General features: G+C 48.7%; 4 protein-coding genes across 4 annotated transcripts in view; 3 read left to right on the forward strand and 1 right to left on the reverse strand.

The window, feature by feature from the left end:
- Positions 1 to 2,757: 2,757 nt before the first annotated feature.
- FPRO_03773 (uncharacterized protein) lies at positions 2,758 to 4,852 on the forward strand (the record flags this gene model as incomplete). The annotated part of the gene is made up of 6 exons (XM_031225978.1): positions 2,758 to 2,924; positions 2,981 to 3,146; positions 3,200 to 3,295; positions 3,348 to 4,063; positions 4,117 to 4,439; positions 4,509 to 4,852. The coding sequence occupies 6 exons, from the start codon at positions 2,758 to 2,760 to the stop codon at positions 4,850 to 4,852; spliced, it is 1,812 nt and encodes a 603-aa protein (XP_031076560.1).
- Positions 4,853 to 6,111: 1,259 nt separating this feature from the next.
- On the forward strand, positions 6,112 to 10,122 carry FPRO_03772 (uncharacterized protein; the record flags this gene model as incomplete). Its single annotated transcript, XM_031225979.1, has 5 exons — positions 6,112 to 6,267; positions 6,324 to 9,319; positions 9,368 to 9,677; positions 9,727 to 9,831; positions 9,889 to 10,122. The coding sequence occupies 5 exons, from the start codon at positions 6,112 to 6,114 to the stop codon at positions 10,120 to 10,122; spliced, it is 3,801 nt and encodes a 1,266-aa protein (XP_031076561.1).
- A 964-nt stretch (positions 10,123 to 11,086) lies between these two features.
- Positions 11,087 to 12,429, forward strand: FPRO_03771 (uncharacterized protein; the record flags this gene model as incomplete). The annotated part of the gene is made up of 4 exons (XM_031225980.1): positions 11,087 to 11,688; positions 11,740 to 11,955; positions 12,005 to 12,175; positions 12,222 to 12,429. The coding sequence occupies 4 exons, from the start codon at positions 11,087 to 11,089 to the stop codon at positions 12,427 to 12,429; spliced, it is 1,197 nt and encodes a 398-aa protein (XP_031076562.1).
- Positions 12,430 to 13,617: 1,188 nt separating this feature from the next.
- The window catches only part of FPRO_03770 (uncharacterized protein), a gene marked incomplete at both ends in the record, with an annotated part of 2,808 nt that continues 1,637 nt past the window's right edge, over positions 13,618 to 14,788 (reverse strand). Inside the window, 2 exons of the mRNA XM_031225981.1 lie at positions 13,618 to 14,354; positions 14,409 to 14,758. Coding sequence (XP_031076563.1) covers positions 13,618 to 14,354; positions 14,409 to 14,758 — 1,087 coding nt within the window. The remainder of the gene's footprint in view (positions 14,355 to 14,408; positions 14,759 to 14,788) is intronic.

The following is a 14,788-nucleotide window of genomic DNA, read 5'->3' on the forward strand; positions in this document are numbered from 1 at the left end:
GACTAACGATCAGGATGGTAAGTTATATCTATATTGGGTCTTATGTTAGTGAGGCAACACACTCTAAATACCATTCTTCCAACCAGTGTTGACAACTTTGATAATATTAACCCCTTATTAAGGAAAGGAAAAGGCTTAGCTGATCTTTATCTGATCAACATATTGACCTTTACATATCACTTGAGATGTTTTGGTTGGTTCCAGTTTTTGGCTTTGGATAATTGTCCCAGGACTTGCCCTCCATGCTTGGGAGACTATTCTTTAACTAAAATATAAGCCAGTCTGGCAAAGATTTTGAAAGTGCCTTGACATTCTGTCGGTTGGTTTTTCATGTTACATCCCAAAACATTCAAAAGCCAATAAAGTAATAAGAATCGCCATATAGAAAGACTTGGAGAGAAGTCTTGTAAGGCTAAGCTGCTCCTTAATCTAGATTTGATTAGTAATTTCTTCTGTATAATATCTTTATGTATAAAGTGACGGCTGCAATCCGCTATAAGGTAGAGGATTATCTAAAAGAACTGAGCCTATATCTGCTATTTTGATTAGTCAGTATCAGGAAGTGATCGTGATCGAGGGAGGAAGGCAGGTGTAAATTACCACAGTAAGGCTTTCATTCCAGCCAGAGAGCAGAGTTGTTCAACTGTTCATGATCTGTGCCGTTGTTTATCTGTTCTAGAGTAAATATTTAGTTTCAGTTCATTACCTCCCTCTTTTACAGTTTGTTACTTCCTGTTACAGTTAGCATGGTTGCAATTTCCTAAAGCGGGCTAGTGTTAGTTGTTACAGTTAAATGTTATTAAAGTTCAGAAGTGCGGCTGACCTGTAGCTAAGCCCCAAACTCTAAGCCCTTCGCGATGGCTCCAAGAAACAAGAACGATGCCCGAATAGAGCCAACAGACCGTTTATATGTTGTGGCAGAAGATGCAGTGAGACTGCCAACACTGGTTGTGACACTTGTATGGGACTACGGAAGATTACAAAAAGCACAGTGATAACATCACCTGCAGGAGAGTCCGACAAGGTTTTGCCGGAGGGGTAGTGATACATGAAGGGAGTTTGTGACTGTTGTGGGTGACGGCGGGAGATGAATCTCAGCATTGTTTTAGGTGTAGTGAAAGTACCATAGTTAACAATAGTTGTCTACAGCTGGGGAAGGTCACGAAACACGTTCAAAATGTTCTGAGGTCCAGCAGGACTCTCGATTGTCATAGTATAAGGTGTAACACTTCTGTATCGAGGTGTTTTTACATATGACTGTGGCCCGACAATCACTGCGGTCACAGCATCGCCTGAAACGGACTGAGGCATGGCGGTGGTGGATGCAGCCATGACACCTCCACAGGACGTGATGGGCGCAGTTGGTAGTGGCTCATAAGCAACAACATTTATTACTTACCCGGCCGTATATGAGGATACAACGAATGGTTGTTAAAGCATCAGTAAAGGCTTGTTAAGAGGTGACGCTTCACTAACTGATATAGCTGATTGACAACAACGATGCCTACACTAGAAGGCCAATGAGGGCTGGCGACTCAGCAGACTGAGTCGGTATAAGATCGGGAAGCGTAGTAGTCTTGACCCCAGCAACCATTCTTCCAATGACATCTGTCCTGGAAGGTACTACTGTGCAGGTGCGAGTGGTGGAGATTGCTCCAGTAGAGGTCACAGTCATCAAAGTGATATGTTTAAGTCAATTCATATGTGTATTGTTCTCCATGCACTCAACTTCAGAGTCTATCGAGCCCTGTGAGACATGTATCATCGTAGGAGCTGTTTAACCGTGCTGATGTCTGGGTTTAACAGCCTTGTAGCAGTAGTCCTCGACTGAATTGAGAAGGCTTTTTATGTTGCTTTTGATGAGTAGAGTCTTCAGCTCCACATTATCCCTCTAAGATAGAAGTAGGAGGAGATGAAGTAAATATCTGGGTGGATATGGGAGAACAACTGTGAAGATTCTTGGCTCCTGGAAGTTGTCAAGGTTCTTTACGGGGTCAAGAGGCCGAAGCGCCCTGCGTCGCCGAGACTTGGGTTCGTAACGAAGACTAGAGTCATCTTCTGGCTTTCCGATGACCACATGTAATATTCTGCCTCGGCAATCAGGGGGCAGAGTCATACCATCACGGTTACTTATTATAGCGTCAATTGAGGCACCAGTAGGGATCGCGGTCTGGATGAAAGATTCCTCAAAACACGGCCTAGGAATGTAGCTTCATTCATGTTTGACAGGGGAGCTCAACCAATAGACAGTAATTAACTACTAGTGGCACGAGAGCAAGGATGGCTCTGATGTCTCTCTTATTCTTTCCAACTCGTATGTTCTCGATTGCGAGAAGAATGCAGTCAATGAGGCACCCAGAATGGTTCACCATCTGATCAGTGTTTATGTGTAGGGTTTTCCACAAGGTTTGGTTGAATGCATGAATGTCAAAAAACTAATGCAAGGAATTTGCTCTTGCAAAATTAGCTCAATACAAAAGAGCCAAGGAGAGGCCCACCTAGGCAGCAAGAACTTTTCAGAGCCATGTTGAGACTAAAAATCTGATAAGATAATCTCAACCGTTGCTACACTGTGATAGGTTAAGCTTAAAATGCCAAGACGTCCTGGTTATCAATCTAGACTATTTGCGTGTTTAGCATGAACTTGGGTGGTCTGATGACACGTCTTGGCATGGGGGAACCCTCGTACTCATGCAGATTTAAGAAGATGCTGTCCCCTGCTACGAGATGAAGATTTGTCAATGCAAAATTTCAAAAATGGCTGCAGAAAAGAGCGAGATCACGCCTGCTGGCCAGGGTCCTTTGGATCAAAGCAATAGCAGTGCTGCAATTGACTCGGAGAGCAACCAAGATGCCGTCTCAGCTCCGACAGAAGCTCTGCGCAAGCTCTGGACTAAGCTTCCGCTTACCTTGGCGTTCGTCGGGTGAGTGAATTTCTACCTCGGGCCCCGCGGATAGCAATGCTAACTCGATACTCCAGGCTTTTCGTCATGAACTTCAGCATGGTCTTTGCGGCTTCTTCAGCTGGTGTTTATGATCCATACGCGACGAGCCATTTCCAAGGTCACTCGCTTATTGCTACGGCAAATATCGTTCATGGCATTGTTCGCATTGTCACGTATCCGCTCGTGGCCAAGGTAGCGGATGTGAGTATACTTAGTGCTGCTTGTTTCAGTAGCCGAGGCTAACTGAGCACCAGCATATTGGACGACCGCAGGGATTTGCTGGGGCCGCGATTAGCATGGCTCTGGCGAATGTCCTTTATGCGGCGTGCCGCAATGTCGAGACATATCTTGTAAGTGAGATCGGTGTCTCATCGTTTGATTGGAATTGACTGATGCCGTTAGGCTGGTGGAATTTTTGAATCGTTTGGCGATACCTGGTGGACCATTACTGAGCAGATCTTCATTGCCGAGGTGACATCCCTGATCAACAGAGGCTTCCTCTTTACACTCCCGGAATCACTGGCTGCCATACCGACTTTATACGCCGGTACATATCTCGGCGAGCATATGCTGCTCAAGTCCTCATGGCGCTGGGGCTTTGGCATGTGGGCTGCCATCATGCCATTTTGTGCACTGCCGACTATCGCAGTTATGGTTTTTATGAGTCTTAGAGCGCGAAAGAGGGGCATAGCCAGCAAGCGAACCTCATTGCGAGCTGCCTCCGAGATACCGAAAGGTGCTTCTTGGATCGTCCAAGCTCGACAAGTTCTCTATGTCCAGTTGGATATTGTCGGAGCGTTCTTATTACTTGCGGGCCTAGCCATGACGCTTCTTCCCCTTTCCATAACCGGAAGACGCAACACTGAGAAGTGGACCGAGCCATCTTCTATCGTCTTGTTGGTCGTTGGTGTCCTGACATTTGTTGCATTCTTGATCTGGGATGGCCGGTATGCTAAGAAGCCAATTGTGCCTTTCCGCATGATCAAGAACCGCAACGTCATACTCGCTTGCGCTTCGGTATGTTTGATTGCAATGTCGGACTCGACGTATCGAACATTTGCATCTAGCTTCTTGCAGGTTGCTGGTGGCTATTCCCCCGGCCATGCCGTTCGTATTGAGTAAGTTACCCTGATCCCCACAGCAGAGCACATAAGTGTTGACTACCTACCAGCAATTCCCGACGTGTCGCTTTGAACCTTGGTGGTCTTGTCATTGGCTTGGCTATTCGATTCGTCAAGCACACTAAACCATTCATCATCCTCGGATTCCTGATGGTCGCTTTAGCCAACGGGCTTCCCATCTTTTTCACAAATATCGACGGACTTCGAGTCGCAAATGAAGCTTCATTGACCACGGGACAGGTGCTGCTTGGCCTTGGCCGTGGTTTCGCACAGGTTCCACTGCAGGTCTCTTTGCAGGCCGCTGTTCCAGACCATGAGATTGGTATTGCAACTGCCATGTTCCTTTCGTCCTCTGGTTTCGGTGCCAATGTTGGTAACAGGCAAGTCTCACACAGTTCCCTTCTTCCCAGTCTATAATCTGACATGCTCTCTAGTATCGGAGGAGCCTTATGGAATACTTTGCTTCCCCGCCGCCTCTCGGCAAATCTACCCGAAGAAGTCAAGGCCAACAGCACTGCAATCTTTCGCTCCATCGTCGTTGCACAGAGCTATGAGTTGGGCACTGAGATTCGTGATGCGATTAATCTGAGTTATCGCATGACACAACAGACCCTCGCTATTGGATCTCTATCCCTATCTATTCCGCTACTTTTGATGATGTTCTTCTTCCGAAATGTCAAGTTGGCCAAGGAGGATGATGTGAGGAACGAGGTTGCCGAACAACAACTTGCTGCGGCAGGGCAGAAACTTGAGAGTGGGCAGAGTCAGCCAGGAGAAAAGAAGTAACTTTTTCTCACATGTTACATTATGCAAAGCTCTACGGATACAGGGATGAGACAGTGGAACGCCCTCTTTTCACAGCCAGAGCTTAACCCACTGGCAGAAATGTGGGCAAATTGTTCACAAGCAGCCATTGGACTGCCATCCATCGCAAGTGGGACGGACTTGGATAAGCGGAAGCTCCGCGCCACGCGCCATGAAACGCAGCATGGTCTCTGATAGTCGATCCTTTGCAACATGGCTAGGTAGGAGATTATCAATACATTTTAACACAGTTCCAGGCAAGAATATTTCTGCTTAGAGTAGGGTACAAGGGGGTTCAAGGAGAGGATTCATAATGTAGTCTATTAGATGTATGTAGCATATGCCAGAGATAGAAATTTAAGCATAAATGCCCCCTGTCTTTTAGTCCATCAGGAGTTCTTGTTCAAAAGAAAAGGCGAAGGTTTTCAGCCTACGGAGTACACTGCAAGTAGTTATCACACGAGCCAATTTCCAAAATTGAATTTGTCATCTGAGATAATAAGATTTATTATTGCTATGGAAGGGCTTTAATTATCATGCTGCCTGGTGGCATCACCCTCATCTCAAAGGCAAATGATTAATAATGCAGCAGTCAGGTGTCAGTGAGAAGCATAGCCTGCTCCCGAAACTCATCGGGGCCCACCAAATGGTCAGACAAATCCTGGTAAGTACGTTCCGAAGTCCTAAATCTACTGTCACTTACCGCATCGGGGTGGGTTATAGGGCTGTGCTGTGATTGCTGAAGGATCACACTCTGGCGGCGTTACATTCGCGTAGAGAAGTTTCTTAGTGGGCTAAATTCAATGTCGTATCGAGCTCACGTTATGTTCTGGCAGACGAACAGACTGAACCACAGATTCTTACGCCAAGACAGTTATCGAAATTGATGTATCCACCATTAGCCCAGATAACCAGAGACAATATCCAGACTACAAAATGATTGCGATGCTCGAGATAATCAAGGGAGACACAGCATACAGATTCCCTGCAGCTTTATGGTTTGTTAGCCATGCAGTTGATACACTTGTTTACCTCCCTCTGGGGAATCCTATTGCATTTCTTTTTACTCAATGCTACACTCATTCACGCACATCCTCACAATGTCTTACATTCTCAATACCAGTCTCCCAGCGCTCTACCTCGAATCCATGAGGGAAATAAAGCGCTCCAGAAGCGTGCAAATCCTGATCTCAGGGTGATGGCCCTCGGAGCATCGATTGTGTTTGGTGTAGGATCAAGCGATGGAAACGGGTCGGAACTACCCCCCGGAATATGCAATTCCCGCTAACCCTTCTGCACCTTTCAGTTTCCGCAAGTTGCTACGAGATCAGCTTCGGTACTATGGGTACAATGTTGACATGCTTGGGACCAAGAACGGCGGCACAATGAAAGACAACGTAAGAAACCTAACCTCTGATTGTGTATCCCAAGATAACCTTTATTCTATGCTTAGGACGTGGAAGCGACCTCTGGCTATGTTGTCTCACAGATCCACGCCGCCTCGAAGCTTTCTTACAAGTACAAACCGAATCTTGTATTCATCAACGCTGGCACGAACGACCTCGTACACAACATTGATACGGGCAACCAACATGAGAGACTCAAGTCGATGTTGCTCGATCTTTGGTCAAACATCTCGGACAAGACTGTCATCATTCTCTCCACCATCCTCCCAGTCGACAAACCCGAAGCCGAAAGCCTGCGCGGACCTGTCAATACCAAGTATCGGGCTGTGGTCTCGGAGCTACGCAAGCAAGGAAAGCCCATCTTCCTCGCGGATCTAGACGGTTTCATGACGCTGGATGATCTGGGTGATGGCACACATCCAACTGATTATGGCTTCAGCAAGATGGCCGGGGCATTCTGGTCAGCGTTTCAACAAGCTGAGGATGAGATCAATGATCCTCTACCAGCCGATCTAGCAGGCGACTCTGGAAAGACTTGTCGCAAAAGTCCTGGTGATGGCGTCAATGCTGGTTCTCAGACACAGAGAGGCAGTGGCTATGACGACGGCACCTACGAACATGACAGTCAAGAGATGGGTACCCTCATGACCATCACGAGTGACTGGGACAGGGGCCAGTGGTTCTTTGCTCGCTTATTCCGCTCAGACCGAGATGATCTTCTGGGCTGGGTTGAGAACTCGGCGGGTAATGTGGTCTACGCTATCCGACGGAATGATGGCGCAGGCAAGTTCACCAAGATCAGCACCGATCTGGATGTCCACGATAACTGCAAGATCAAAGGAGTTGTATTCATTGACCTTAACGGCGACGGTCTCGACGACTTTGCTTGCATCGGGTCTGATGGCGCCGTCTATGCCAGCATCAACCAAGGCAATGGAGGAGGCGACAAACCCCCTACCTTTGTCTACAAGGGCCTGTGGAGAGCTGCCGACTCCAGATATCCCCAGAACAAAGTGCGACTTGCTGATATCGATGGTGATGGCCGCGCTGACTTTTGTGGTCTTGCTGACAACGGCGATGTCTACGTCTGGCGTAACGGATGGATCGACGACATGCCCAAATACTGGCAAGCTCTCGGAAAGAGATTTGAGGGAAAGGGCATGGGCAATTTGGACGGTACCCGCTTCGAAGACATTAATGGCGACGGCCGTGATGATTGGGCTTGGGTAGGCGACCAAGGGGAAACGTTTCTCTGGACCAATCACCGCAGCTGTGGTGTTGGCAAGGAAGGGGATGGCCTGAAGGTAGCCTGGCGCCCGGGCTACTACAAAGGCAAGACATCGGGCCCGACACATACAGGAGGGTTTGCAAAGGGGATCAGGAACAGGATCCATTTTGCCAGAATCTACGGCGAGCCCCAAGATTTTGGTCTCCTTGGCAAGCAGGACTACGTTTATATGGAGCACTCCAAGGGAAGCGATGGCAAGCACACGTTCAAGATGCGCGTCTGGAAGAACAAGGGCTACGGAGGCACCAAGCTCAAGGGCGACGGCAACAAATACTGCGACATGACAGGAAACGGTCGTGATGACTATGTCTGGGTCTTGTCAAAGGGAGAGATGAACTTTTATCCCAACGCTGGCAAGGACTTCATCACGGACAAGGACAGCTACTGGGGCCCCATGCAAAAGGCCTTCTTCAAGCCACCGCGTGACCTGGACCGACGAGATATTTATCTTACAGATTGGGATGGCGACGGCAAGTGCGACATTGTCTGGGTCGATCCCGATAACAAGAATCATGTCTCTGTCTGGAAGAACAACTACACTCCTGGCGGTGGCTTCAGCTGGCAGTACCTTTCTAACCCAGCACCGGAGCTCTATTGTCCTGAGAAGCGAGGCATCGGCTTTGGAGACTTAGCTGTTCAGTTCGCCGATGTCACCGGCAACGGGCTAAGTGACTATCTCTGTCTTGAGAAGAACGGCAGGATCTGGGGATGGACGCAGGATTCTCAAGGTTCCTGGACATACATCGACCAGTTCTTCGGTACCAAGGGACATGATCGCGCCAACATGCGTTTTGCTGATGTTGACGGTGATGGGCGAGATGATGCCATCTGGGTTGAGAAGTTCTCGGGAGATTCTTTTGTCTACTACAACAAGGGCCGCAAGGACATCGCTGGGTCGCGATACCATTGGGAGATTCAGGAGCGTGGAGGTCCCTTCCCAGCCTATGGTGGTAGCTACGCCGGTTCGTGTCAGTACTTCCCAGACCTCAACGGCGATGGAAGAGCCGATCTTCACAGCATCCAGGCAACCTTTCCTAACACGGCCGTTACCGCATACAACATCTGTGACGGCAACCGATCCGGCGACGATAGCTCGGAGATCAAGAAGCCCGACCTCATCACCCCAAATAACCCCGGAGGCGGCGGATCTGAGGAATCCAACTCACCTCCCATTCCCGCAGAGAACTGCAAGGTCGTGCCGGACTTTATGTACACGCCTCTCAAGCGCGTGGGGAGGAGCGCGAGCGGTGAAGACTACTGCTTCGCCAAGTGGAACAAGGGCGTCTTCATCAAAGAGATCGAAGCAGTCGCGAGCTCCGGCTCTCTCCGCTACATCCGCGTAGCCTACACGGACGGTACCATCGAGGAAGCAGGCGTGAAGGTCCCAGATGACTCCCACCACCGCTTCGGTACTGTGAAGTGGGATCCCTGGAGTGATTACTTCAACGTGTTTGAGATGCATGACGGTGGTTTCAAAGGCGGCATTGGGCGGATAGTCCTCGAGATGTCCAACAAGTGCGGCGGTGATGGCAACTGTAAACTCGACGCTGGAAACTACATGGACTTCCCCCCTGTCATGCAGAGAATCCCTCGCGGTGATTCAGATCAGGGAATGCTCCTGGGTATTCGACTCAACGCAGGCGATGTCATCGAAAATATGATCCCCATGTTCTCTAAAGCCAGGCCTCTGAAGGTGACTCTCGGCGAGCCCAACTTCACACCAACATTCGAGGAACTCAACTCGAAGCCCTTTGAGTAGTTACCCTCCACCCGCCAGTATCATACTTGACTAACATCCAGCAGGGAGCGCCAGATGGAGATCGTCAGGACCTCACATGTTGTATATAACCGCCGGGCAGACAAGCCCGTCGAGATGGGAATCGACCTCTATCTCCAAGTCGAGAAGGGCACCAAAGTCAACTGGAATACCCAGATGGGATGGGAGTCAGGCGGCGAGATCGGCGGTACCATCGGAGGCGGTATGGAGTGGGACATTGGTCTTCCGGAGATGATCTGGGCCAAGGTCAACGGCAAGCTCGACGTCTCGGGTAAGTGGGTAGGGAAGAAGGTCGACATGAACTTCAACGGCGGAGAGGACTCTGAGATAGTCCGGGTGAGGCCCCCACTACCTACACGTCATGGCATAGTGCTAACGGAGCTAGACTATGAGCAGGGTGACCATCAACACTGTAGTCGATCCCGGCAAGGCAGCTTTATGCCAAGTAGTTGCCATCCAAAGCAAGGCCAACATCCGATACCACGCCATGGTAAATATGGTTCTCTCCCGAACTGAACTGCCCATAACTAACAGTTTCGTCCACCAGCTGACACAGCATTTCGCGAATGGTGATGCCTACTCATATCCTGTCCAAGGTGTGTTCAGGGACAGTCGTGTCACCGAGGCTATTTCAGAATGTATGGATGTCAATGAGGACAACAAGGATGAGGCTGCGGCTGCTGTTGTTATTGAGCAGAGCGGTACGTACTGCAATGACGGCACAAGAGTTGGCGATACGGGCATGTCGGACGAGGAGTTGCGCGAAGCATGTAATCTGTAAGCCTAGGCTGTGATGGTATGGAGGTCTCAGTCTGATTAAATTTCTCTTCTTATAAAGTTCTTGCCTTCATTTACCTATAATATTATTTTGGTTCTCATTTTGTGTATACTTTCCCTCTAGCCACTTTCCGGCTCGATGAGTCTCAGAAGTCTGCTCAATGTCTGCATGCCACCCAAAGGAGTTGATCCCTCAGAGCAGCGTAGAGAGAAGATATGGCAATCGAGCTGTTACATTGGGGCTGAAATGCACCTTGCCAGACGTTTACCTGTTAAAATTCACAGACATGTCATCCTGGCGTGAGGGGCTGAAGGTATTGTCTTACATGCTGCAAGCCGACAGCCGACAGCCGACAGCAGCGGGCTGCACGTCTTCGAAATCTTCCCACCAGTGTAAGTACAGCAAGAAGAATTGATCTGCAACCATGACATGTCCAAAACAAAGCCACTCTTTATAGTTAATCGATTAACCACTGGAATGCTCCGATCCTCCTTTCGAAAACGGAGATCTCTCAATAGTGTCTTTGTCTTCCAAGCCTACATCATTTCGCTCCAGCCCCAATACGAATAAGCCGTTTTAGTTACCGGACACGAAGGCGGAGGCGGGTGAGAAATTAGTGGCCTAAAAAAGGGATGATAGGGCTGTGCGAGCAAGGGCTGGCCACTAGTTTTCAGCTCGGCGACACCACTTCAATCATTTTGCTGACTGCCACTTCACTTAGCGCATCACCCCTACCTACGATGCTCACTGTGGCTTATTTGCGACGTCGTCCATTCGTCAATGGCAAAGCAGGCTCTGGTCTTTCTGGGCCTGGGCTCAGCCAAGTTCAATACGCCGATGCCACAGCCCTGGAATTGCAATTGCTACATAACAAGCGGCGAGCCCCTCGTAGCAGCTCTGAGGCTCTGCATTCACTTCTCTTTTCTTCACCCCCGTGAGATTGGCATTCCCGTTACCATCATTCAGGATGCGAAGTTCTTTCTCCATCAAAGCGGCGATCTTTGCCCTTCTCTCACTCGCCAACGCTCAGGATGTATCTGAGGACCTGGCTGGTGCCATTGCCGACTACAATTCTCTTTCCCTCTTCCGTTCCCTCCTCGGCGCGGCTCCTCAGGTGTTGGCTGAGACCCTTTCCAGCCAAGGCAGCAATGTCACCATTTTAATTCCCACCGATAATGCTATCAAGAGCTATCTCAAAGATTCTAGCATTTCAGATGTCACCGAATTGAACCAGACAATGCTCCAAGTCTTCTTTTCGTACCATACTATGGCAGCTTCTCTCTCGTCCACAGATTTTAGTGCTTCCCGAGGACTGTCGGTTCCCACTTTGCTAAAGAGCGAAGAATTCAACAACAGAACTGCAGGACCTCAAATCCAGAGCCAGTTCGGCAACAATGCTGACGGTCAGGTTGTGTTTGCTTCGAGAGTGCAAAAAGGGAAGAGGGCGGATGGGGATATCAGCGGGGCAGTCGTCAATCTCCGAGCAGGTGAGGAGCAAAACATCAAGATGACTGCTGTCGATGGATCTTGGGGTGAGAAGAATGCCAGCAGGTTCCAGATCGTGGACAAGTGAGGGACTCCAAGCCGGCTCGCTGGGATTAGGCTAACATCCATATACAGAGTCCTTCTCCCCCCTCTATCCTGCTCCCAGACGGTCAAAGCTGCCGACGACAAGAGACTTACAGCCCTGAATGGCGCCCTTATCAAGGCGGGTTTGTGGCCCGCCCTCGACGCCTCAAAGAACGTCACTTGTCTTGCACCATCAACCCAAGCGTTCAAGGACGCGGGAAGCCCCGATGTTGAGCTGTCGAAGGAGGATCTGGGTGGGGCCCTACTGTAAGTTATTTCTCCTCCACATGCGAGGATGTACTGACACATTCTCAAGGGCTCATACCCTTAACGAAGTTACCTACTCCAACTACCTGCGTGACGGCCAAGTCATTGGAACTCTGAACAAGACCGAGGTCCGAGTAAGAATCATAGATGACGACATCTTCTTCAACAACGCCAAGGTTATCGAAGCAAATGTGCTTACTAACAACGGTCTCATCCATATGTAAGACATAGCTCACTCATCGTATCAGACATGCTAACTGGCGCAGCCTCGATTCAGTCATTCAAGCTGGTGGAAAGCCTAGTGAAACTAGCACCGGAACATCGTCCACTGTAACTGCGAGTGCTACTTCAAGCGGGTCAACGGCCACTTCGAGTGCTGCGACAGTTTCCCCCGACAATGGAAACTCTGGTAGTCGCTTGTCACTCGATTTTGGAATGTTGAGTGTCTTGGTTGCTGCATATGCAATCATGTGAAACGTATTAATACGGTATTGGGCATATACTAAATTGTAATAAATTCCTGAATTCCTTATGAATATTGTATTAATTCTTCAACACCTGGTTTTGTTGTCTCGGACGGTCTACCTAGATTGCATACCTGCGTTTGCATAATAGCAAGGCGAGGTTGAAGGAAAGCGATATATAGCTTACCTAAACTTATATATCTTAAGTTAATAATGATAATAAAATAATATAATGCTGTTATTTAATAGTTAATTATAAAATAATAATAATATTTAGTAAGATAAACCTTACTTATAGTAAGATGGTTTTGAATTTTAATTAATTTAGCATTTACATAAGTTATAATTACTTAATCTAGCTAGCTTTATGCTTTGTTAATATTTTATCAAGTCCTACTCATATTAGGCCAGAGCCCTCTTGTCCTCAATGCTCTTTTTATATTCGTAAACTACATTATATATAATTAGAGTTAAGGCCGTAGTTCAACAGACAGCACAGAAGCGGGCGCTCTTGCGCTCAATTGGCGAAGGAATACGTACGGCTCTTTCGGAAGGTGTTGATTATCATATCTAAGCCTTGATGAATAGGCGCCAGGCATCTTCGACATATGAGAACCCGGTTTGATTTCTCGATGCTGCCCAACCAAGCCTAACGTTTGCCCATGCTGAACTTAGAGTCTGTAGTTAAACCCTCCTGAGGTATACTGAATCGATTTGAGTTCTAAAGAGGTACAAGGTCTGGATTCATTAATGACCCGCTATTCGAGAGCCCTGAGATTCTCGCGCATTACAGACTCACTGTTTGTGGCTGCGCTCGCGACCCTGCGAGGCTGACCTTGTACTACTCCCCTGTGACAAATAATGTTATACAACAAGCAGAAACGCACCGACACACTCATCAAAGCATTTCATAACGTAGGTGTACATTAGTACGAATACCTATGGTGCCAAGGTGTATGTGATAAAGAAGAATATAAAGAAGCTATATACTCTCCAAGATGAAACAGCCCCTTGAATAAAGCTATGTACTGCGCTGTTGAGCAATACGAAAGAAGAATGTAATCGAATGGGAGGGAAAAGTGGAAGCAAGACGCTTTACCGTAGTAAATATGATCAACACGAGTCTGCAACTCTGTCGATACAAGTCCTTCGAGCTCCAACTTATAGGTTTCTCATACCTAAGCAACATGGTACTAGCTTAGAAGAAGGTCAGAATAACACTGCCAGGAGCCGTTTCTGTTTGCCAAGTCTCAGCGATATCCAGACCAGGTGCAGCATAACTTGCTCCGCCACCGCCAGGAGAGCCTGCTATCTCGCCAGCATAAACCGTAGAACCAGCTCCATATGCTGTTTCGTTCTGATGCCATCCACTAGCACCACCACCTCCTCCAAAGTAGCCGCCGCCACCACCTCCGCCACCTCCTGCAAGACCTGTATGATTAGCAGTACCGCCATCACCTCCATTGCGACCGTTTCCTGGTTGACCTGCAGCGAAGCCGAGATGGACTCCAGAGATGTAATCACCTGCGGCACCAGGACCAGTGGTAGTACCAGCTTTGCCTCCTCCCATAGTAAGCATAGTCGCAATTTCATTGCCCGGCTTGAGGAATTGATTGATGGGTAAGTCCCAACCGTCAGAGCCCCGAACACCAGCGATACTTCCGCCCCTGCTTACATCCACAGAGTTAGGTCGATAAGGGTAGTATCGGGAGTCGCCTTTCAAGTGCCACTCATAGGCTGAATAGCAACCTCCTCCACCGCCAGCGACGACAACCAAGTTTCCCCCGACGAAGAGTGCTGATCCTGCACCGCCAGTTCCGCCATTTTGAGTGGCATTGCCACCGTTACCATATCCCTGTCCAGGGTAACCTATTCCTGTACCAGAGCCTAAGCCTTGACCTCCAGCTATAGCCTGGATTGACTGCCCCGGCACAACTGGCATGGAACCTTGCAAGATAGCTCCATAGCCCCCTCAGCCTCTTGGGTTACCTGAACCACCAGTGACACTGAATGCCATGCTCGTGGCACAGGCGGGTACTTGGAAACTGGCTGATCCTGACGAATTGAGGGTTGCGTTAACTGTGGTTGCCACTGATACCACAGAGCACTCAGAAGTAGCAGTTGTAGTTCCGCCTGAGGTAGTAGGTAAGGTAGTCAGATCAGTAGTGGAAACTGTAGAGATCTTAGTGGTAGGGGATGTTTCAAATGTAACAACAGTCGTAGTTCCGCCGCTTGTTGCCGGGAGAGTAGTTAGACCAGTAGTAGAAGCAGTTGAAGTCTTAGTTATGAGGCCACCTCCAGGGACTGTCACAAATGTAACGATGGTTGTAGTTCCGCCGCTTGTTGCCGGAAGAGTAGTCAGACCAGTA

Source organism: Fusarium proliferatum (assembly GCF_900067095.1).
Source record: "Fusarium proliferatum ET1 genome assembly, contig: FPRO_scaffold002, whole genome shotgun sequence".
In the NCBI taxonomy this organism is placed as follows: Eukaryota; Fungi; Ascomycota; class Sordariomycetes; order Hypocreales; family Nectriaceae; genus Fusarium; species Fusarium proliferatum.